Source organism: Balaenoptera acutorostrata, chromosome 7 (assembly GCF_949987535.1).
Source record: "Balaenoptera acutorostrata chromosome 7, mBalAcu1.1, whole genome shotgun sequence".
Classification (NCBI taxonomy): domain Eukaryota; kingdom Metazoa; phylum Chordata; class Mammalia; order Artiodactyla; family Balaenopteridae; genus Balaenoptera; species Balaenoptera acutorostrata.
In genome coordinates this window covers 104,240,117-104,265,615 of record NC_080070.1, presented here as the reverse complement: position 1 = coordinate 104,265,615, position 25,499 = coordinate 104,240,117, and the positions used below count along the sequence as shown (strand labels likewise).

At 42.8% G+C, this 25,499-nt stretch overlaps 2 protein-coding genes across 3 annotated transcripts in view; one reads left to right on the top strand and one right to left on the bottom strand.

Annotated features, from left to right (window-relative positions):
* POU6F2 (POU class 6 homeobox 2) overlaps nucleotides 1–25,499 on the bottom strand; it is a 451,109-nt gene that overhangs the window by 97,592 nt on the left and 328,018 nt on the right. For both annotated transcript variants that reach the window (XM_057550212.1, XM_057550213.1), the window contains one exon: nucleotides 21,347–21,654. In XM_057550212.1, the coding sequence (XP_057406195.1) occupies nucleotides 21,347–21,654 (308 nt within the window). The remainder of the gene's footprint in view (nucleotides 1–21,346; nucleotides 21,655–25,499) is intronic.
* LOC103014410 (ADP-ribosylation factor-like protein 6-interacting protein 1) lies at nucleotides 8,740–9,354 on the top strand. The gene has a single exon (XM_057550215.1). The coding sequence runs from the start codon at nucleotides 8,740–8,742 to the stop codon at nucleotides 9,352–9,354; it is 615 nt and encodes a 204-aa protein (XP_057406198.1).

Here is a 25,499-nt window from a genome sequence, read left to right as displayed (position 1 = left end):
GGAATGGTTGCTATTAGTAACTGCACTGGACAGACAGATTGACGCAGAAATTCTCCTGGTTAAAATGGCATGTGTGGTCTCCCAGGTTGGAGCCAGACAGACTCAAATCCCAGCTCCATCTCCAACAAGTTCCCAGCTTCTCTGAGTCTTGGTTTCCCTATGCCTGTAAGTGATTGCCAGGCAAAGTAGGAAAACACATACAAAACACCTAGCACTGTGCCTTGAGTGCGTTGAATGCTCAACAGTGTTTTTATTTTGTAAATCAGGTCATCATTTTTCTACTGGGAGATTCTGTAGGTATTTGTACACTCTACCAGTGGGGCTGGGGGCAGCCAGAGTGTGTCACATGACAGTCTCCGGTATCCAGCGTTGGGGGCCTAAGGTGCACCCACAGTGAGAGATCCACTTTCTTTGTCCTTGGTCTATCAGCTTTGTAATACTTCTATGTTTTGAAAAATATGATTTAACTCACAGATCAGTTGGATCTATAAAATATTAAGAAGGACGTGGAGCTCTACAGCCCACGATTCCTCTGACCAGGGCCCCATGGACCCGGCTCCTGGCCTGCCGCTCCCAGGCCTTCTCCTCTATTATATTCTGAATATCAAGAACCATCATGCATTGTTGACATGATGGGGCAAAGGAAACAAAAGATTAATTAGAAAATGGTCCTTGCTTTGTTCCTCCCAAATGAAAGAAGCCGATTTCAAGCAGTCTAAATGAAGCCTGCATTTCCCAAAGCCCATTGAGAAGACAGTGCAAAGAAAAATAGGGTGCAAACAATTGCAAAGGAATCACAGTCATAATAAAATCTATTTATTTATGGCCCTTACTCTATGTGCCAGGCATTGTCCTAAATATAAAAATAAATAGGTAACATTTCTTTCATTAGGAATTGTTATCTTCATCGAGTCATTCTGCAAATAAATTTAAGATAGCCAGGTCACAGGCACTTACAGATTTGTGAAATGGATAACTGTTAAACGAGAAATCATCGCTTACCACAATTATTGACAGTCCTGGGATGTACGAAGGTGTGAGACTTAGTGTCTGTTCTTAAGGGGCTTATAATTCAAGCAAGATAACAAATTTGTCCATTTAAAAAAAAGAAAAAAACCCCCAAAAAACCCAAACGACTGAAATTGCACAGGCTAAGTGCCCATCATGTGAGTTCAGAGAACAGAGCAAGTATCGAGCGCTGGGCAAGCATGGGCGCTTCGGGGAAGGGGTGGGAGGTGATGGGAACCAGGAGGGACCCGGTGAGAAGAGCGGGCACTCCTGGCAATGGGCCCAGCACCCGCAGAGCCAGGCAGGTGGCTGCACGGGCGCACCAGGCGCTGGAAGAGGCTGAGGGCAGGGGAGGGAGGAGGGAGATGGCTGAAGAGTAGACAGAGCACCCAGGCTGAGAAGACCAAAAGAGGGCCTTGAGCACGAGGGTGCGGAGAACAGAGGGTTCTGTTAGGAAGGTTCGCTTGCTGGTGCTTTGCAAAGTGGACTGGATCAGGGAGAAACCAGCATCATGAACACCAGATCAGGGAAAAGGGGGGGCCAGACCAGGTGGGAGAATGGAGGAAAGTTCCAGACCCCTCAGACGTGGAGCTCTACAGCCCACGATTCCTCCAACCAGGGCCCCGGGCACCCGGCTCCTGGCCTGCCGCTCCCGGGGACAAGGCTTTTTCCCAGGGTAAATCCTCCAGGAACCGCAATCAGTCAGTTCATCAGTGCGGGGCCCCGTGCTTCCTTCCAACCATTTTCTCCCTCCCTCTTTCCCTTTCTCTTTAGAATTCTCTCTCCATTTTGGATGGGATAACTTAGTCAGCTTTTAATACATTATTTTGTTTCTCAGTTTAATCGATTTGTTAAACTCTTCATTTGATGTGCGTTTTCAGCCGCTTGGGTAGTGGTATAATGCTGAATCTTGAATTCCCCTGCAATGTGTGTGTGTGTGGTGCAGCCGGGGGGAGTCGGGGGGTTGGCATTAGTGTTTTGGTCTTTTTAGACCGTTGGGGAGGACGTTTAGCATTCAGGAGCTCATCCCAGTATGTTGGGATGCTGATAAATCTGCTTCCCGAGCTATTATACATCTAAGAATTCCCACCTCTGTCCCCCTGCAGAGCTAGGTCTTTCAAAGAAGTGTTTTTCAAATTCTTCTGACCTTGCCCCATAGTAAGAAATACTTTTAACAACCCAAGTCAACACATACATACAAAAATATATATGTGAATAAATTTCTCTCTTCTCTCTATATCTATTTATCCATGTCTGTATGTAACTCTCTGTATGTCTATATGTATATAATTTAAACAGAAGTCCTCTTATATGTATATAATTTAAACAGAAGCCCCCTTTTTTTTTTTTTTTTTTACAAAATTCTGGTTACAAACTACTAAACCAATATAATAATCATTCAAAATATGGTTATTATATCCTTCCCCAATCTGGGCATGTGGTCCCACCTGAATCTTCATTAGGAACCACAGAAAGGTCCAGAAGGTGCAGCCTCTTGAGTGTCAAGGCCACCTTGTCTTCTATGACTGCCTATCTCCCTCATTTACAAAATGCACCAGATTCATTCCTGGTGGAATGGAGAAAGGATTGGGGGCCTTTACAGACTGGAGATATAAGGGTATAAGCACCTAGCCCAGGGATGAATAAATGGGATTTGGACAACCCATCATAGGGTCAAAGAGGAAGGTCTTACTGTTAACTATTGACTGGGGAGAAGGTCTCCTACCCCTGTTCCTTCCCAGTCACCTCTGTTTTAAGATGATTTCCCCCAGGTAGGCTGATCTAGTTCCTTGATCAAGCAGAACTGGTTGGAGAGAGGTCCTACATTGCTCCTAAAATCTAACCTTCGATAATTTCCATGGAATGTCTAGACTGGGGTGTGCTTTAGGGCCCATTCTTTGTATTGCTGATAGGGAGATGGGTTTTGTAAGCACTGCATGAGTCACAGCTCAGTGTCAGGGCTAGACATTGGAAAGAATCTGGACTCTCTGATACACTTTCTTAAAAAAAAGTTGTATATTCCATCCCCACCCAGAACACAGGGCATGGGGTAAAGTGGTGTTTATTTTAAAATTAGAATACCAGGACCATACCCTCCTGGGAACAATGAGCTCTTATAGGCAGGCTGGGTTTCTTCCTCCTCTGTTGTGACACTTTAGATTATTTCAATCCACGCCCGAGTCGTAGAGGCAGGTTGGCAAGGAGATTTTTCTAAAGGTTTTTTCTCCTGGCTTAGAGCCAAAGGTTTCGTCCTCTGACCTTTTGATTCCCGTTCTGCATCTAATCCATGTCAGGTCACCACAAGTAAAACTAAAAGGAGGTTAAGTGGAAAAACCAAAAGCCAAAATCCCAGCAAGTACAAAGCCCCAAGCCTGCGGGCTCAGTTTTAGAAGCTCATCATTTTGAAATAGTGGGATCGCTGGGGTAAAAGACTAGTTCTCGTTTACCCCCCCACCACCCCCATTTGTTTGGTGCCTGATTTGTTTCTAGTTGCAGCAGGGAGGTCAGAGCAAGCCAGGAAAATGAATGGAATCAGCCTCCTGCCGGGCAGCCTGGAGCGGGCGGGTGTTACGGATCAGCATAAAGCCGGCTCCCTTTCCTGGGCCGGGGCCGATGTAACTCACTGGAGTGGCAAATTACATCAGACCTACAGCTGTAACCCGACATTATGATTAATTTGATCAGTAATTTCTCCTGTTTTTCATTTTAATCGGTGTGACTATTCTGCTGTGGCAGGTCTTTCAGATCTAATTAAGATAAATTTCCGAGTAAAACACTTGGCAGACTTTCCGAGTCAAATCCAGGCATCAAGTGTGAAGACCTGCCGTCCCAGTCAATCACCTTTGGGGAGGGCCGTGCGGCGTCCAGCCATCACCCATTCACACTTAAGCAAATTCATAATCTCCAGCACTGCTTAGTCATTCTCTCAAAACGTCCCAGGCAGAAAAGGAAAGAAAGGAAAGCCCCAGACAATGTCATTTCTCCCTCTGTGCTCACACGCCACTGATTTGCCCAGACTACATGGATAACCCTGTAGGTGGACCCTTGGCTGAATCCCTGAGTTGGTGTTTCTGAAAAAGATTTTAAATATATATGTGCATATGTACGTACCAAAGAAACACAGAGATGTCTACACACAAATATGGAACACGCATACATATAACTCTGAAGATTTAAAGTCTACAGGGACTTCCCTGGCGGTCTAGTGGTTAAGACTCCTCACTTCCACCGCAGGGGGCGTGCGTTCAATCCCTGGTTGGGGAACTTAGATCTGGCATGCCAGGCAGTGCGGCCAAAAACGAAACACAAAACAAAAACAAGATTTAAAGTCTACATACACACATAGAGTCTAATGCAAGCCAGCCATGTGTTGGATGCACATTGGCAGGGTTTAAGAGTGTATTTTCCCCATTTGTTTTCTTTTAGGTCAACCCATGCATTCATATATGCGTCCTAAGGCTAGTGGCTGATATTTGTACAAGTTCAGGTAGGTCTCTGTTCCTTGAAGATGAAGATGTTAATGAGCAGGACCTGCCTGTTCGATCAGGCAGACATTGGGCTGGTGTCAAGGATGTGCCTCAGTTACTGGAAATACAAGATGACACTTACAGGAAATACAAAACGACAGGCAAGAACTTCAGAAGGGTGGATGTTTTTGAAGACTTATCTCGCATTTACGAAGAAAACACTGCCTCACCATGAGGGCACAGCTCCCAATTATCATAAAGCAAATTCTCCATTCTAACAGGAATGGCCATCTCGGAAAACAAACGTGGCTGGAGTGAAGATGCTGAATTTGAACGTCATTTTGTACACACTCCCACACCCCTGATTAAGAGCGTCGAGAAGTTTTACGAGCTGCACTATAGGATTTTTCACCAGCAACTACATTCTGACTCTGTGTCTGAATGATTTTTGCCACCTGTTTTGCATGTAGCTTGGCTTTTGCTCTTGAAAAAGTGTATTGAAATGATGATGGAAGAGGAGACTCCCTCCCCCTCTTCTGAGGCAGACAGTCTCAAGGGCACTTTCATGGCTGCGTGAAAGACGGTGGCAGGAAAGTAGGTAGCTGTGATCTTTGTATCTGGTTATGTAGCAAGGCGATCTAGGGTCTAAAAACTGGAATAAGACCTTCTGACTTCTCACAGAGATCCTGTCGGCTATCTCAGCTCTAAGGTAGTTAGTGGCCACAGACAACTTTCATCTCTTCGTACTTGAGTTTCAATTTGGTGGAAATGCTTTCAACAAATCTAGTGTATTTACTAAATAAAGAGAAGATGTGGCTGAGTCCTCACCCCCAACCTCAGAGTTACTGGTTCTTGAGCCATGTAAGATCAAGACTGAGATCAGGAAGAAAGACCAAGACAAGAAAGTAAGAGTCTTTCTGCCACCAGGGCATCTACCTCCATCTTCATCCGCAAGGAGAGAAATCATTATGTGATTTAAGTGAGATCTCTTTTGAAAGATGGACATGCCACAGTGAGAAAAAGACTACAAAGAGGCAGATTCGCACAGTGGACAAGGTTTTAGGTCAGGTAGACCTCGGTTTGAATCTCGCCTCTCATAGGTCCTTCCCCCTAACTTCCTCATCTGTGAAATGGCGCTAGTGGGGCCTCAAAAGTTCACGGAGTAGAGCTTTGCTACTCAAGATATGGGCGAGGGACCAAGATATGGCATCAGCATCACCTGGGAGCTGGCTGGAAATGCAGACTCTGGGGTGGGCTCTTTGCCCCAGAGCTACCGAATCAGAGTCTACATTTGTCAAGGTCCCAGGGGGATTCATATGTAACAAAAGCTTGAAAAATCCTAGTATAGATTAGATGAGTCAACATTTTAACAGCAGTTGGAACATCTAACAAGCTCTCAATCAGCAGCAGTTGTTCTTGTTTGGAGAGAATGTTAAACATTCTGAAAGGATTCTGCATTTCCCCTGTTACAATTTGAGTATCAGATGTGAATCACCAGGTTTGAGATTCTTCTGCAAATACTGGCTAATAACCCAACTTCAGAATTGGGAAGAGGCTCTAGTGGATAACTATATATATATACACATACAGATATGGTTGTTTTCATTCCATGATGGGCTGTGAATCTGGGGAGGGGCAGGGCAGAAGTAACACGGGTTCATTCTTTCGAGAAATGAAGACCTAGTTTTATTGCATCACAGAAGCAAAGTTAGCGCCAACTCATGCAGCCAACAGATCTGGTAAAAAGCATTTTGTATAAACAAGAAATAGGAATTTGCTCTTTTAGAAATGAACAATTGGGAGCCTATTTATTGATATAAGACCACAGGCAGTTGTCCTGAACCCTGGCCCCAGACTGGAATCTCCTGGGGAACTTAAAAAAAAACGCTCTTACCCACGCTTCGCCCCGCTCAGGTTCAATCAGAATCTCTGGGTGGGACCCAGGCATCGGTATTCTTAAAAAACTCCTCAGGTAATCCCAATGTGCATCCAATGCAGAGAGCCACTGGCATTGAGTTTGGAAATTGTCTTTTGGGAAAGAAAGTAAAGGATGGAACAAAATACAGTGGGTGGTGTGGGCACGGCCCCAGCTATTTGTAGATGGCGTGGCTTGGGTGAGTCCGAAAGAGGGAGGGAGTCAAGCAAGGCAGTGAGATGATGGGCCCCTGGGGCCCAGAAAATATTTGGTTATACAGGGTCTTTCTGGTATGAAGACCCCCACTTCATCACTTAAGGAGAGTCACTAGCAATGAAAATGGTGTGCAGGTTGTACCTTGAAGATGCTTAAAATGAATCCACTGTGATTGTTACATGCAGGGAGCTTGGAAAATACCCCATCTTTGCTTTCCGCCTTTAATAACTTTCTGCCTTGTCCAGGTTGGTTCCAAGGACCATTTGATTTTTGCCCTAAATTGTTCAAATTCCTTCCATGGGGTGAAGAATACTGCAGGTGATAACTACTCCAAAGAATGTTACTTGTTAGAACCTTAGACAAGAGCACAAGATTATTTTCCCTCTGATTTAAAATATAGACATTTCCAAGCCAGCCAGGCTCAGGAGACCTTTCCTTGGGGGAAGTGAGAGGATTTCTCTGAAATCTTATCCTCTCTGAAGCCTTCAGCATTGCTTTGCTCTCTTTAAATGCCACATTCATAACCTCCCAGTGCAAAGGACAAAGAGTTCAACAAAGAGCAGCCAGCCTCTGGGAGGGTATGGAGTCCAGCTGAGAAAAAGAAGGAGATCCCTAACTTTGCTTCCTTTTTATGTCAGTTACACATTTTCTGGTGCAGAAAACTAAGTGGTGGCACCAGGCGGACCCCTGTCAAATGACAGTTCAGACAAAATGTATCGGGTTGGAAAGGTTGCATTGATTGGAGCCCAACTGGGCCTTCAGACACTAGTTCCCAGAAGAGAGCTGTCAGCATACAAATGCACCACTGCGTTCATCTGTGGCCTCGCGGGCATCCCCACTGTGTGGCTGGCGGCACGGGACTGCCCTTCCCCGTGGATGGCCACTCTCAGGGGCATCTGAACTTCGGCCACATGGGCTCCTCTTATGCATGAAAAAAGAGACTCTGGAACTGGTCTTCTCAATATGGCGCCTTTCTCTATCTTATCTCTGCACTCTTAGCACTGGCTTCAGACGCCAGGGCCCCAGCACTGGCGTCTGAAGCCAGAATGCCCAATTGACTTCTCAACAGTGGGGGATGAAAGAGAAGGAAAACACCAGTGTCTTGGCGGGTCTTTTTTTTTTTTTTTCTTTTAAATAGGAAACAGAAAAAGAGCCAGGATAAGAGCTTTATAACTATGAGAATGCCCCACAGACAAGGGGTTTTGACAGCCTGGTACCCTAGAGGACTTAGTCCTGGCTACAGATTTTAGACTGACTTGACCTGTTGTTTGGAATCCAACCCCTCTTAAAACACAGGGGTGGAGATCGAGATTGTCAGGGTATTGGGGGCTCTCCTGACTCCTGGAAGTTCCTCAGTCACAAGCAGGAAGGGTGGAGATGAGGGGAGGGGAGGGTGTGCCTTCCCCCTGGCCTATGATTCCATGGGTTTGCCAGGGGCTATATGGTCCAGTGGTACCCTGCTCTCACTTCTCCAGGTCCTGGCATGGGGAGGCGTGATTCCAGGTGCAGTGGTGTGTGAACAGGAGGAGTGATGGGCAGTGAAGAAGAGGAGAGGGGAGGAAGGACCATCTGAAGGAGAAGGTCTCCAAGACCTCAGCCGCCATGAGGGGCACCCAAGCCAGACCCTCCTTCGTTTTTTTGACTCAATGATTTTGCTTGCTGCCAACTGTAAGGACCATCCTTGGTTTCGGCTTTCCCTGCTCTTACTTTGGTTTTGAGTCTTTCCTTCTCTTCTTTCCCCAATCTTTCTATACTTTCTTTTCTCCACTGTCCAATCCATTGGATTAGATTTGTGGATTTTTCCATGATGTTCTAGGTAAGGAAATGCAAGGTTATTTTAGTTGTGCGGATTGTACAACAGAGAAGGAAGCCTTAGAGCAGAGCTTGCTGAAGGAATTTCCCATGGGATATTAATCAGTGTTATATGAAAAAAAAAAGGTTCAGTAGTTACATAAGTTTGGGAATTTCTTGGTTAAATAATGTTAACTAGACATCTTTACTACAGGATGGCTTTTAGCTTTTAGTATTCTAATATTCATCAAGATATACCCAGGAGGCTAGGGTTGTCGTGAGTGGTTCTGAGGAAGGCCAGTTTTGGGGGCGTCTTGGGCTTGCTGAGAGGGCACCTCGGGAATGATGGCAGAAGGAGATAATCGCAGCACCAACCTGCTGGCTGCAGAGACTGCAAGTCTGGAAGAGCAGCTTCAAGGATGGGGAGAAGTGATGCTAATGGCAGATAAAGTCCTCCGATGGGAAAGAGCCTGGTTTCCACCTGCCATCATGGGTGTGGTTTCTTTGGTGTTTCTGACTATCTACTATCTAGATCCATCTGTTCTGTCAGGTGTTTCCTGTTTTGTTATGTTTCTGTGCTTGGCTGACTACCTTGTTCCCATTCTAGCACCTAGAATTTTTGGCTCCAATAAATGGACCACTGAGCAACAGCAGTGGTTCCATGAAATTTGCAGCAATCTAGTCAAAACTCGACGCAGAGCTGTGGGCTGGTGGAAACGCCTCTTTACGCTAAAGGAAGAAAAGCCTAAAACGTACTTCATGACCATGATCATTTCTCTTGCTGCGGTTGCTTGGGTGGGACAGCAAGTCCACAACATCTGTCTCTCCTACCTGATAGTGACTTTCTTACTCTTGCTTTCTGGACTAAACCAACACGGAATCATTTCGAAGTACATGGGAATGGCCAAAAGAGAGAGAAACAAGCTTCTCAAACAAAAAGAAAAGAAAAATGAATAATGCATCTGCTTTATTCAGTGTGATTAATGGCGTATACGTTGTCCTTGGGGACAGTGTCTGTTATGCTGTCTGGATGCTAAAATGTTACAGATGTAGCTCTTTGCTGTCCCTCATTCTGCCCTTAGTTAGTAGAAATTCCGACTTGCCAAGTAAGGCTTTATGCCCAGTGTCTTCAAGGGTGTGTTCTCATCAGCTGGCCTTACATGGACAACTCATTCATCATTACCACTTGTCTTGGTTTTTCTCACCCAGGGTTAACTGAACTCTTCCTTTTAAAATAATATAGTGGTGAACTTCATCCTTTAGTACAGTTAACAGTGGCTTGGGAGAACTGTTCAAGTTGATCTTCACTTTAGCTGGATACAAGATCGTGGTCTGTGAGTACAGGAAGCTGGTTCTACTGTCTGCTTCCACAGTCTGCTTAAACAACTGTCTGGCTTTGTGAATACAGAAACCAAGTTTACCACTTCTGATGAAGAGACCAGTTAAGATTCATTCCTCATTCTGTTTCGATACTGTGGGAGAAGAATCCTCGTGGAATAAAACGAAACTGATTTCATGGCCTAGTATGTGCTGGCTCCTCCCTTGTGCAGAATTTAGCAATTTGTTGGAAACATTGATCCTTCCTCCCAAATGGGGAATCTGACAGGCTTAGAACTCTTGTTCCCTTGCACTTAAACTTGAAGTTAGTATATCCTTAAAGGCTTTTTAGTAGCAGGCTTACACAAGATGGTATTTAGGATTTTTAGCATACTTTTAATTTCAGATTTTCAGCTAACTGAAACTAAAGTACAGAATAGGTTGAGTCATGTCTATGACCTTCACTCCAAGACCAGCCAATAAAGAACAAAACTCATCCTGTGTTTAGTCAAGATTCATTTCAGTAGAAAATCCTACTAGTTTTTCAAGACCAGGATAAGCCTTTAAAGGTAAGCCTTAAGATTCTCATTTTATGGTAACACTGGCTGCTTTTGGTCCCAATAGATGGAGTAGTTGAAATCTGTAGGAATGAACCTCTGAGGGCTGGAAATGTGACATATTTGGGAACAGTTCTTAAACTGATTAACTAGCTGTAATATACTTTTGTGAATTTATTGCACTGATGATGTAAAACCTGGACCTTGTGGTATATCTGATCCTAAATAAGTGTTGTTTTCTCCCCTTCAATATTGCTGTAAACAGTGGCACTCATGTAGCATATGTTTGACTTTTCTTTTTTAAGGTTTTGTATACAAACTACCGTAACTTACATGTGTTGCCTCTTCGTAAATAAGCTTGTCTTCCTATCTGGATTTTTGTGTGTATGTGTGTTCTACCAATTAACTACTTTTGCAGTTTTAATCCTGTATTATTTCTTCTACTTTGTTTTGTGTAAAAGGGGAAAAATAAAAAAGCTGGAATCCCCCCCCCCCAAAAAAAAAGATATACCCAGGAGCAGCATACACTGTGCAACAGCTAGCTAGCTATCTATCTATCTATCTATCTATCTATCTATCTATCATCTATCTATCTATCACTGTCCATCCATCCATCCATCCATCCATCCATCCATCTACCAATTTACCAACTATGGAATCCATTTTCAATAAAAGCTCTTTGGACTAGCATTTTGTGGAAGACACTTTGAGAAATGTTGCCTTAGAAAATGCTGGAAGCCAAATAAGGAAAAAAAATATTTCACCAACAACCCAAATGAACATTGCAGATAGGGTAAAATATAAACGGAGGTGCTCTGAGGTCTAACAATGACGCTGAGGAAGCTGTTTCAACTTTCTAACACTCTTATTTCCTTGAATCTGAATGAAGATGATTTTTGCCTCTTCTGGGTTGTTGGGAGGAGAAAATGAGAGGCTGAAGTCCTTAGAGAGTATAAGATACCGTTGAAAAATGCTAATGATTATTAGAACTGTGAACCCATGAGGCCAAATGCATGAAATAATGTATATAAAAATGCACTTTGTAAATTTCAAAACACACTGCAAATATTAGCCAAATAGCATCAGGAGTATCTCTTGAGTCCTACATATGTGTCGTGGGTAACGGTGCTTTACATACATAGTTCTTTCTTCCCGCATAATTCAAACCACCTTATTTGTGTTATTTCATAAATAGACTATAAAGCTGAAACGGACTTAAAGATTATCTACTATAAACTTTCCACGTAATAAGTGACACACCGAGTCCCAGAGATTAGGTGACTTGCCCAAGGTCACACAGCTAGTGAGGGGCAGAACCAGCAACACCAAGATTCTTCCTGTTTACTCACACACTAAAAAGCACAACTTTGGGAATTTAGAAGGAAATAGGAGATTTTGGTTCTTATTTATATTGATGAAGAAAGTGAGGTTCTGTGGGTTGAAGTGAGAATCCTTTAATCTCCACACGTCTGCTAGGCCTTTGTGCAGCCCTGACCTGTACGGCATGAGCTCTTCCCTCCCTCTGCTAAGTCCCCCTCCTCAGAAATCCTCCAAACCTCTCTGACGCGACAAAACTCACGTGTCATTATTAGCCACATTCTAGCTTGTAAGGGGTTTCACGTAGCGTACCGTGCATAATTTTGTGGTGTACATGTGCATTATAAATCCCATGACTATTTGCTTTTTGTTCAACTTCAAGTGGGTCTCTTTGTCTCATAGTCCTCCTTGGATTATAATATCTATAGTCAAGGAAGGCAAAGAGGCAGGCAGGATATTGATGTTTTTTGTAGGCCAGCTATTAGGAACTGAATTAGATACTCTCATACAAATCATCGCATTTAATCCTCACATCGACCCTCCAACCAATGAGGAAACTGAGGCTCGGAAGGATGGGTTGACCTCACCTAACTGCCCAGCAGAACCAGCATCTGAGCCCAGGTCTGTCTTGCTTCTAAAGACCATGCTTGGTACTTCCCTGGTGGTACAGCGGTTAAGAGTCCGCCCTGCAACGTGGGGGACACATGTTTGATCCCTGGTCAGGGAACTAGGATCCCACATGCTATGGGGCAGCTGAGCCCATGCACCACAACTACTGAGCACACGAGCAACAGCTAGAGAGGCTGCATGCCACAACTACTGAGTCCTCACACCACAACTAGAGAGAAGCCCGTGCCATAACAAAGAGCCTGTGCGCTGCAACTAAGACCCGAGGCAGCCAAAAATAAATAAATATTAAAAAAAAAAAATCACGCTTACTCTATGGCATTATGCTGTTCTGCGAACCTTCCTTAAGGCCACAGTGCACCCCACAGGTGCTTAATAAATGCAGATAATGGCAAAAGTGCTTTCTTTACAATCTGGAGAATATTCACTTGCAAGCCTATACTTTGGGAGTCAATTTAAAAGCCTGTGGACTTTTAGAAACTACAGTGAGATGTCACCTCACACCAGTCAGAATGGTCATCATCAAAAAATCTATAAACAATAAAAGCTGGAGGGGGTGTGGAGAAAAGAGAACTCTCCTACACTGTTGGTGGGAATGTAAGCTGGTATAGCTACTATGGAAAACAGTATGGAAGTTCCTTGAAAAACTAAAAATAGAGCTACTGTATGATCCAGCAATCCCACTCCTGGGTATATATCCGGAGAAAAACGTGGATCGAAAGGATACACGCACCCCAACATTCAGAGCAGCACTGTTTACAATAGCCAAGACATTGAAGCAACATAAATATCCATCGACAGATGAATGGGTAAGGAAGATGTGGTACATATATACAATGGAATATTACTCAGCCGTTAAAAAGAATGAAATAATGCCATGTGCAGCTACATGGATGGACCTGGAGATTATCATGAAGTGATAGTAAGTGAAGTAAGTGAAGTAAGTCAGACAGAGAAAGACAAATATCATATGATTTCACTTATATGCGGAATCTAAAAACATGATACAAATGAACTTATTTACAAAACAGAAACAGACTCACAGACTTAGAGAATGAACTTACGGTTACCAGGGGAAACGGTGGGGAGGAGGGATAGACTGAGAGTTTGCGACTGACATGCACGCACTGCTATATTTAAAATAGATAACCAACAAGGACCTACTGTATAGCACAGGGAACTCTGCTCAATATTCTGTAAGAGCCTAAATGGGAAAAGAATTTGAAAAAGAATAGATACATGTATGTGTAAAAAAAATAATAAAATAAACTACAAAAAAAAAAAAGCCTGTGGAAAATGTGCCTCAAGCCTATAGGGAATGAATCGAGGCTAAACTACAAGAAATAACACTTGATCATGAAAGCACAAGAATATTGTATTAAGTTAACATAAATACTGGCTGTGTCTTGCTTATTCAGAGCGAAATGCCAGCCAGCACGTTTTGGGCAGCTCACATTGCCACTAAAACCTGTATCTATGCACATGCAGGCAAAACTGTTCCAGACGCATTCTGAACTAGACTTTAGGACAAGCTTATCAGCTACATCCAACAGACAGTGATGGGACCCAAGCCGGGTGTGTGGTTCCAGGCTCACCGCTGAACTTGCTGCAGACAAGCCGGGGACCTGCCCCACTGTCGCGATCACAGTGGTGCTGCTTACTTGAGCAGGTGTAACTTGCAGGAATCTTTCCACGGCCCCTTTTGAGTCTGGCATCCTTTCCATCTATTGCTACTTGATGTGAGCTTCCGAAGTCAGTGGTGTGAACACACCACCTTCTTTGCTAAACCCCTTTCTACATGATTTGACTCATCTGTGGAGCAGTAGCCAGGAATGGTACACCTAGACAATGACAAAGAAGTACCACAGTATATAAGTATATACTTGGTAAACGAATGTTTCCCCCTGCCACTCTCAAAGCAATATAAACTTTGTTGCTCCTCCTGGATCTCAAATGCTTGTAATAAATTCTTTGAAATGTCAGTAATGTTGAACTGAGGGGGTTTTTTTTTAAAGGAGATTTTCTTTCTTTCATAAAAGGAAAAATTGTCCCTTGCCGAGAATGTAGCTGAATATGTTTTGTTTATTTTATTCAGGGCTGAATACGGTTGGATAAAGGGACTCCCGTTTCTCACCCGACCTCTTGCTGAATGAGGGAATCATGAATGAAGCCCTCCATTTACTGGATAGTCAAATAAACAGAAATAAATTCATACTCTTTCATATCTGTAGTATAATTAACATTTGCTTAACAAATGTATAGCCTACAAAGCATTTTCATTAGTATGTTATATTTAATCTTCATGAGAACTCTCTGGGCTTGGATGGATTTTCTCATCCATAATAATGACATTTCCTTTGGCTAAGAGGAAGACTTACTCACTCCCTGTGAACAATTCCAGTTTTTAAAAGGTCCTCATGGCCTGGGTTGCTCTGGGAGAATGTTGTCTACATAGTAATAATTCTGTCATTTTCACCAAATTTACTTAATCTCATAAACCATAAATTAGTTCAGTGAAAAATATCAGCCAAAGAAGTTTTTTGATTGTCGTAACATTTCAATTCAATAAAAAGTGATTGGTTTATTAGACCTGTACAATACACAGGAGGATGGGTTTCTACGGCACCTCCGTGTCTCAATCCATTATCCAGCATGCACTTGTTTTTCTACCGTGCAAAATTTGGTACGATTTTCAAGTTGAACTAGAAAGTGGCATCCAACACCTGGCTGAAATTTCCAGTGGACAGAATGCCATTGACCTTGGAGAGTATTTGCTAAGTAAATCATTTACACAGCTGGTAGCCAAGCTGAGACAAGTGAGGAACTCATCTCAGGCACAAAATTTAAGGGCGTTGGGTTTCCCTGGTGGCACAGTGGTTAAGAAGCCGCCTGCCAATGCAGGGGACACGGGTTCGAACCCTGGTCCGGGAAGATCCCAAATGCTGCGGAGCAACTAAGCCCGTGCGCCACAACTACAGAGCCTGTGTGCCACAACTATTGAAGCCTGTACGCCTAGAGCCCGTGCTCCGCAACAAGAGAAGCCACCGCAATGAGAAGCCTGCGCACTGCAACAAAGAGTAGGCCTCGCTCGCCGCAACTAGAGAAAGCCCACGAGCAGCAACAAAGACCCAATGCAGCCAAAAATAAGTAAGTAAATAAATAAATAAATAAATATGCAATTAAAAGAAAATTTAAGGGTGTGCCCCCCACACATTGATCAAGATGAATAACATCTAATGTGATATTTTAAAAAAATCAAAATGAATGCAAAAAATTCATGACCAACAAAATCAGTGTTACTGATCTTTCCTTTTGCCTCGACTCCAATATGGCTCAATCCTGTTACTGATCCTGTATTTTAAAATGCGATATTTAGCTCATCATGGATTTTGGCATTCATTCTGATTTTTTAAAAACTGCATTAAAATATGATCTATCTTGATGACTGCAGTTTTGGGTGCGCTTTGAATTCTGCATCTGAGAATGAATGCCTCACTTGTCTTATCTTAGTCTTGGTCCAGGTGAGGAGAATTTTACACTTGATTCAGCCCTGTGTAGACTGAGTTCTACTAGAATTTATAATGACCACAGAGGGGTTATACAAATATGCCTGCAAAAGGTACCAGAATATGCCATCCCAAAATATGCCACTTGGACATGAGGATTATTTTGCACTGAAGGGAACTGAGAATCAGTAGGTACAAGAAAAGCTCTCTGCCAACCTCCTGTTTTGCCTAAAAGCAGGACAAAATTTGTAAAGGTGGCCCCCCTCCCCTCTCTACCAGGAAGGACAGGAGTTAATTACTGGAGACAAGTCTAGACCCTTATCAGCCCAGAGGTGGCACCAGAAGAATCTGTATAACAAATCTTGCTTATCTACCATTAGTTTCCCCATATATTTGCCTTCCCACAGTTTGCCACACTTAGAAGCTCATAGTCCTTTTCCTCGGTCTTGGCACTTCTCTAAAAATGTATTGTTCTTTTGTTAAGATGCTATATAAGCCCAAGTTTTAACCACCCTTTTGAGTTATGCATCACTAAGTGCTCCCGTGCGTATGCACAATGCATGTGTCATAAACTTTTGTTTGTTTTTCTCTTCTTAATCTGTCATTTGTTAGTCTACTTTACAGGCCCTTAGCTTGAGAACCTAGGATGAATAGAGGAAAAAAAGAGTTTTTTCTCCCCTGTACCTGCATAGGTCACTCAAGTGAGTTTTAGAGGTTTGTGACATAAAACTCCTAATAAAAGGGAAAGAGTTCCAGAAAGTATTTAATTTTACCTCCTCTATATATAGATGAAAAAAAACTTAGACCCACCAAGCTTTGACTAATATTGTGTTAAATTTAGACTAACTGCTGGGGAGAGAGGGGGCTGGCCCCAGGCACTGGGCCTTTTCTATAGGAAGGAGACATGCTTGGAAACCATTTGCTTTAAAAGGATGGAAATCATGTAGGTCTAACTCCTTCTTGAGGGCTTGGGCTCTTTGTTTTAAAAAGGGATAATATACCACCCTCTCCATCACTCTGGAAAGTAGTACTGAAAGTCTGCTGGGGGGAGGGGGAAACATCCCACACGAGAAGATCAGGAGGCTGAGCTTGCTGCACTGCAGAGGTGGAATTTGAATGCAGTTTTACTCCTGGATGCCTGAGTGGTAACAAGACCTTTACATTAGCAAATGCAGGTGGTTGAGAACAATTTTACGCTCTCTCTCGAGCAACTTCACCCCTGAGGGGGTGACCATGCTCCTCATTCCTCATATAAGCACAGATAGCTTTCTCCCCCCTAACTGCTTCCACTTATCTCTCTCTCCCTCTGTTTTTTTTTTTTTTAATTAAGATGTGCAATACAACAAGAAAAGGAAAAGATGATCCTGCTTCCTGCCATGCAAGACGGTATGCAGAAGGCCAAGGTTAAATGCAGCATTTGGTTTCTTAAGCTTTTCTAATGTATAGGTGTGAAAAAGCAATCAGGGACCAGAGTTTACAGCAGTGACTCTCTGAAGATGAAAACTTGACTTTAATTTGGACTCTCTGGCTAAGATAAAATCTGCTTCTGCTATCATTATCTTATGTTTGTCCTTACTTTCTTTCTACTCTGCCACCCAGCTGAGTGGGAAGAAATTAACCTGACCTTGAAGAATACTCAGAGAATCTTCAGGACCACTGGGTTTTCAGTACCCAATAAAATTCTAGAGGCCTACCAACATTTAGATCATAGACTCAAGGACCTGAAAAGGATCTTAAAAATCATATTCAGCACACATTTAACAGATGAGGAAAATGAAGTCCAAAGAACTTGTTCCATTTGTGAGTTAGTTGGAAGCAGGGTCAGAATTAGAACAAGCTCCCTCTTCTCAAGGCACCATGACTAGGTTCCGACTGTGTCCAGCTCATTTCCGGATCACTCGTGAAGGAAAATAGCAGGCCTTCCACACAATGTCTGGAACTTCCTTAGTACAAGTTAAAAACTCCCAAGGAACAGTCTCAAGAAAAGCCATCTCAGAGGTCATAGGAAGGAGGCATTTCACCATTCTTAGGCTTATGGGGTCTTTATCCAGATCAATATCATATATTGAAATTAAAGCTGTGTATTGTTTTTTCTACCCAGGAATGATTAGACCGTATCTTTCCCCTCAAGAAGTTGCTTCCACAGGGAGATCAGCTCGGTGCTTTGTGACCACCTAGAGGGGTGGGATAGGGAGGGTGGGAGGGAGGGAGACGCAAGAGGGAAGAGATATGGGGATATATGTATATGTATAACTGATTCACTTTGTTATAAAGCAGAAACTAACACACCATTGTAAAGCAACTGTACTGCAATAAAGATGTTAAAAAAAAAAGAAGTTGCTTCCACTTATGTTCCTGATCTGCTTCTACCCGACACACTCTATATTCCTGGTTTTAGATTCTGATGCAGCCTGTGGCAGGTGGGTTGTGCAAAAATAAGGAGTATGCATAGATATCCATCCTGGAACCTAATGGTTAAATTCAACTCACAGATGCATTTTGTTTGTCCCACACAGTTTTCAAATTTTCATTTTGGGTTTTATACTCAAGTCTGCTTTACTTATTTATATGGACTGCCTGGCCCCTGAAGACGTTTGCACTTATAATCCCTGTTTAGAACTTCTCATCCCTCCTGAGAATGAAGTTGTGGGTGAGTGGACCTTGATTCTCCGTGAAGAGTTTAAAGACAGGCTTCCAGGGGCCAGCTTCTGGTATCCATGCGGGACCACCAGTCCTCCCATAACCCTGAGCAATCAAAATTAGTTCTCTGAAGTGATAATACTTTAGACTCATATCTGTCTTGAAACAACAACCTGGTTTTGTAAATGCAATCCATTTCATGGACTTGAGTAAAAGAGTGAAACAAATTATATTGCAGTATTACGCAAAAATCTAACCAGAAGTATTTGGAGAATTTTAGTCTAGAGTGTTACTACATGCCAGCACTATTTTTTTTTTTTTTCATCTTGAGGAATAACCTCACCAAATATACCTATACAAGCTACTTTCATTTATTATTTTTTCTGAAGATAAGACAGCATCTGTACAGTTTTAGAAATGATTATTATCCTTCAAAGTTTTGTGTTTATTTTTTAAACAAAAAACCTTCTGAATTATTGGCTTTCTCCGACAATCTAGGTTGCATGTTCTAAACTAACGTGTCTCAGACAGATTTTGAATAACGTAAAAAGACAAAGCCCACATGAAAATAAAGAACTGTAAAATAGAATTTAAGCTGTCATATATGAATTTAGTTGATCATTAGTCTCTTAAAAACCTTCAAACACAAACACTTTATTCTAGTTCATAAAGATCGTTATCTCTGAGAGTTAAATATCTTTCAGTTCCTTTTAAATAGTTTTCTTTTTCAAAAGTTCAAACATTCCATGTTCCACAAATTCAAAAACACTTCAGCTAGTGTAGAGAAAAACTGATATTTCAAAACCATGGCATTCTCAATTTCCTTTACACATGCCTATCGTGAAAGCAAAAAAAAAAAAAAAATCCTTTTATGCCTACTGATGTAGACTTATTCAAAATTAGTTCTCTATCTACTCAGTAATATTTTTTAAAGTTTCACCACATCACCCATTCAGTGGTCATTCATTAGACCCATAGAAGAAGTTAGAGTATTATCTCATCAATGTACTTAGTAAGTTTGTAAGTTAAAACTCCAACAGTGAAAAATTAGAATATTCTCTCAGGGTTATAAAGAAATAAATGTGATTCTGAGCCTTCTTTTGTTGCAAAAACAAAAAAACGAAACAGCTCCCGGATTTCCATGGGCGGTTATCTCATCTAATGTCCTGTCGACAGCTATTCAAATGGGCAGTCTACACTTGCCTTTTACTGGCCGATAGAGATTTGTAAGATGTCGACTGTGTTCTGAGAAGGCTGATGTCCACAGAACTCAAAGCTTTCACTCCACTCTACAGAATACTGGACTAAGTAGGCCAACTAGGGGCAGGACTAAGTAATCTCATCCCTCAGAGCAGGACACGTGTTTTCTTTGGTAATTTCATGTATTTTGACGGCTCGTGTAGAGGAAATGTTTAATCACATGGTGTTGAGATAGATCTAATTTAACTGCTCTTAAAAAAGCGTTACACCCATTCTTGGGAATAACCAGAGTTGAATTCCAAATGCTGAAAACATTAGGATTGCTCTCATCATGCATCTGGTAAATTTGATTAGACCTACTCTCCCCATAGATGTCAAGTGTACAAGCAAGAGTTTTTTAGCCTGTGTTCATTTCAGTCTTATGTCAAAGGTATTGTGTTGCCTCATACTTGTATGATTTTAAAAAATACACCTTCAAACCCAACTCGAGAAAATGCTCAAACTGCAAGTAGCCATGACCCAAGTGCCAAGGAAAACAATTACTCATCTCACCCTAACGTTTCTGTTTCCAAGAAAATTTGGGCCACCAATGAGAAGCAAAACACATAGAAACAAAGTTACAGGACAACAAATTAAATCGGTTCTAAAACACTACGTCTCTAATCCACTGGCCTTTCTGTCTGCCGGCCAATTTATCTTCACTCTGCATACTTTGCTGTTTCGGACCAAAGGATAACATCACTCTTGTCCTCAGGTGGGGCAGGGCTGGACTGACTGCAATGTGAGCGCCCACCATCAGGAGGGAGGTGAGTTGCCCTGTGAAATGAGTGCATAGGCTTTCCACTCTGTGGGAATGTGTCACTGCACTACAAATGGACTAAACCATCTGAAATCTTCCTGGAAGAAAACATCATTACGTTTTTTAAGTCCAAAACTGAGCTATTAATGTCTGGATCTGATCTGTTGACATCAGAGTTATTATCTTTTAAAGCTAATTTATTTTAAAGGCATCTAAGTTAAAAATGAGTTTCTGAAAGTTAAAATTATATATTCCTGAATGCTCCTGTTCATTGCTCCTCGATGACAGCAGATTAAAGATGAGCTTTCATGATTAGCCTGAAATTCTATTTTGGATGCCCTCAGCTTCACAGCAATAAAGTAAATGTACGGAAGCTTTATTATTTTATAAAGATGCATATTTGTGGAGGGTCTCGGCATGAATTTAGAGTACTTGTTAATCCATGGAGTAATGGTTGGAATCTGGGACATAAGACCGGGGCTAAATTTCTTTATCTTCCTAACCCCAGAGAGTCTTTGGAAAAATAGACACAAAAGAGCACCAAGTACTTAAGGTAAGACACTGCTGTATTCATAATCTAGAGAAATAACCACCATGCCTCATGGACAGGAGATGCAGTTCTCCACGGGGCTACAAAACTCTGCTAGTAATAATTTTAATTGGATGCTATCTTTGCTGCCTTCAGAAAGTATCGTAAAGTGGAGTTATTACAGGCTACGAGCGCACTTACTGTGCTGGCCTCTCACAGGAGGAAACAGATAACATTTATCCTTCGGAGGGCAACGTCAATGGGCTTCTATTTGTTTCGTTTACATGCATCCCCAGTTGCCCGCTATCTGCTCCCTCTTCCCTCCTTCTAAGAGATCAATTTGAATTAGACGCTGCGGAAGTGGATGCTAAGTTTGGCCTGCCCTCTGCCTCCGGGGAGGGCGCCACCCGGCGGCCCGGTCCCCTGGGCCCTGGGCGGGGCGGGGCGGGGAGCGTACCTGCAGAGGATTGGGTGGCGAGAGCGGCGACGGGAGGCCGTGTCCCGGAGACTGGCTGGCTTTCTGGGGGGAGCTGGAGCTCTGCTGAGTTGGAGACGGTTGGTTCCGGTTCTGGGGGTGAGGGTGGGCGGGAGGAGCCGGCGGCGGCTGGGAGGCGGGCGGCGGCGGCGGCGGCGGCTGGGACTGCGGGGGCACCTGCGGGTGCTGGCTGCCCGGCGGGGCGGGCGGCGGCGGCGGCGGCGGCGGCGGCGGCTGGAGCTGCTGCAGCTGCTGGAGCTGCTGCAGTTGGGAGTTGAGGGATGAGGTAGCTGCGAGGAGACAGAGGGAACGTGGAGCTGAAACAAACACGTGGAGCTGAAACGTACCCGACCAAACCGCGTGCTGTGCCTTTGACAGCCGGCACCCCGCGAGCCGAGACGCCTCCCCCTTAGAAAAAGTTTACCCTCATGCCCTGAAACTCCGTGGTATTTCAGAGGGTTGCGGGGCACTGCGAGAACAAGAGTCACTTCTCGGGGAAATTTTAAAATTTAGGGAGGACCGGAGTGTAACCCATCAGGCATTACTTCCAAAGGGACTGAGCAAACCAAGGGGGTGTACTAGGAACAGAGGTAATTTTCCAGTACTTTCTCCCTCTCTTCCTTTCCACACTGCTTGGGAAATTCACTTAGACTTTCAAGATCTGATTTCGATTTTTAAAGTTCAACCCATTTAATTCTTTTGGCAAATGCTCAAATGGAGTTAAGAACAGAAAGCTCAAGTGTTCGTAATCTTTTCATCATCGATACCACTAATGGTGTCATTTCTACCCGCTGCTTCAGACCTCCGCCAATTTGCTTAGACATTGAGTTCCAAGTTTCTACCATTTTTTTTTTAAATTTAAAGACAGTACATGCTTCTTAGTTTTGCAGAATCAAAAGCTTGAGTCTGAACTTTTTGCCCGCTCATCAGAGAGACACAGCCCCACAGCGGAAGGGTTACAGTCAGCGACTGTGCACTGCGGTGACTGGTCACACAGGCACCTCAAGGACAAGCCAGGAACCGAGAGGATGAAGTCATCTTTCCAGATTTCCTTGGTCTGTGAAAAGTAAGCGTTGGTGGGAAAAGTTGTCTTAACACCGAGCTCACTATATTTGTTCCCATGTGCCCATCTAGCCCTGAACAATTTCTGCAGCAGGAAAACAGTTCGGCCAAAGAATGATCTAGAGAAAAGTACTGCTACAAGTTCACTTTTTTCTTTGCCTGAATATCAGCCTAAAAGCTTTCTAATGAGCCTACAAATAAATATAAGGATCAATGTTGCACCCATAGGCCTTCGCTGCAATGCTATCCTGTTCCTCCCCTACTTAGAATTAGTCAAGATTCCCAAAAGTAGTAACTCCTGTTTGCAACATTAAACCAGTCCCCGTTAAAAAAAAAATGTTCCTTAAAGAAAAAAATCTAGTGGTTCTGTAAAGTGACATATCATACACCTGACTTCATACAACAAAGATGTTCTTAAAAAATATGTGTATATTGAACCTTATGTTGAGCACATCTGAAGAAGTTTCTCTGTAAGGAAATCAACCAGGGACTATTTTTGTAAAATTAAGAATCATTTTGTGAAATGAAAACACCAGCTAGGCACTAGTGCTGTGTCTGGTAGTAGGTAGGATTTAACAGGGAGACATAGTCCTGACTTTAAGGAGTTTATAGTACATTTGTGCATATAAGATTAACTCATAAGAAGTAATCAGGTTTGGGGTGCCTGTTACAGTCCTACTTATTAACTGAGATGCTTGATACATCTCAGTTAATTGCCTAAATGGTCAACAGTGTGGAAACTGACCAAAAGGTCCAGGAAAATGAGGAGAGGGGTTCCTCTGTGGGCTAGAGAGGCCAAGGCAGTGTTCATGAGGACCGAGAGGGCTTAAGAGAGTGAATTCTATACCCAGAAGAAAGGAAGAGAGGATATTCCAGGCTGGAGAGACACCCAGATGATAGTATGGCTTAGGCGATGTTTCTGAAGGACAGTGTGGAGAATGGACTGCCTGGAACAGAAACTTTGGGCCGTTTTGATGATTTTAGACCTTAGAGAGGTAGGAGCCTGTCTTTGAAAGTGGTGGGAAGATGGATCACTCTCAATTCACCACTGGTATAAGTCAGATTTTAAATATATAATCAGGTTTGTTTAAAGCAAGGCATAGCTGTATTGATGAAATGATAGCTTGACCTTTCCCAGGGGCACCAAATACCAATTCTGTGCTCTCAGGTCCAAGTAGAGCTTCTTTGTTGGACCAGTGGGGATGGCAAGTCCTCACTGGGTCAGTGAGTTACTCTAGGTCTGTTCAAACACTCAGCCCAGTGTGTGTCCTGCCTTTCATTTAAATCCAGAGTGCTCTGGGACTCTACAGGTAGAGACGGCTTGTGAGAGAGAGGGCTGGAAAATACCCAGTCAATGGGGACTCTGAACTTTCTGCTCAATTTTGCTGCGAATCTAAAACTGCTTTAAGAAATAAAGTCTATATTAAAAAAAAAATACCCGTTAGCATCCCATTTATTGGAACTTTAAGAGAATGATCTGGCTTTGCCATTTTCCCCTCTCCCTGCTCCTATTGTACAAAATCACATTTTATTGAACAGCTGGGAACCCAGCTCAATTCTGACCCCCCAGGATCTTCTGCAATCTGGAGGGAGGGTCCTGGGGGAGTGGGGCTTGAGCTCTCCTTTTGGTGGAGTTATAGACTTTGGGAACCTGATTGCATCTGGCCTCCTGCCTGATTCAAATCAAGCCTGTCCTGATTCCTTTCAGGTGGGGGGCACATATGTCAGTGCTTATTTTCATGGTTGACTTAAATACCATACTGTTTCATTTTGGTTAGAAAAGCATTTATCTAAATCAGCATTTGAAAACAGGAAAGACTGGGGAATACTGGCAGATAGACATTGGCAGACGGGTAGGTGCAGCAGACCCTAACCTACTAATGAGATGTGGTCCCAAATATGTCTTCGTTTCTTGATGTTGGTGAGTTCACATTGCTCGGCTATGTCTTTCCCATAACCTGCATCTTGCCTGGAAAGGCATTAACCTAAACTAAACCTCTTTGAGTTACATGAACTAATCTGACATTTGCAAGCAAGAAACGATGGACAACAAAATATGTTCACGTATGTACTGGATGCAAAGAAAAGCATGAGGGGGCTGTACAAGAATGCCACTCTGGTCTAAAAAATGCCAAAGGCACCTACACAATAATATGAAAACAAAAGCAAAAAAATGCTAAAATATGGAGCCTCTAAATCGCTCATTGTATAAAGCATACTGAGATATAGATAGAAGTTAGGAAGGTTCAAGGACATATTTGAACTACAGAGGATGTTTGCAGATAAAATGATGATTGTTGGGGGTAAAGCTTTGACCCTATTTCATAGAAGATTTAAGACTTTACTTTCTTCCCTGGTATTTATGTCCTTTTATGATTATTTCCTCTATGTCTGGTTACTATACACTCCATGGGCCAATGTTTAATATAAAATTTAACTACATTAACAGCAGGTATGAAAGAACTAAAAGAGAGGCACAGAAGTTTTCATTAGGATGTTTGAAATTTTAAAAACTTACAATTTTGAAAAAGAAACACAAAACAATTTTCTATCGAACTTGGAATTTCCTAGAGTGGATTGGAACTTCCCAAATAAATAATTTAATATCACAAAGGAGAAGTCAAGAAGCTTGCATTTCTCCATTTGTTCAGTTTCTATATATCAACTAATTTAGGAAAAACATTTTCTTCTTTGGGATCTTCGTTAAAGGTGTTCTCAGGAAACCAGGCACATAAATAAAGCTCCACCACAGAGGTATCAGAACTATATGGGATGGGCTTTACATACAATTACTTCCAAGGCACAGAAACGGAAAGTAAACTCATCCTCTCTACCTGCCCATGAAGGGCAAGGCCGTGAATGATGCTGGAGAAATACAAACGTGTCTTGTACTGTGCAAGGTACTGAAACACCGTGGGATTCACAGAAAGCCGAACAGGACTCAAACGCTAAAGGAAGTGTGATTCTTAGCAACACGCTCACTCACCTTTGTTAACACAAAGTACAACATCAGACTATTATAATCAGTGTAGTCAGGGGCTCAGTGTCAGCATTTTCTGGGACTTTCCAGGTT

Bases quoted from the DNA above. Each gene is read 5' to 3' on its own strand.
- LOC103014410 (XM_057550215.1), top strand. From the start codon at position 8,740: ATGATGGCAGAAGGAGATAATCGCAGCACCAACCTGCTGGCTGCAGAG.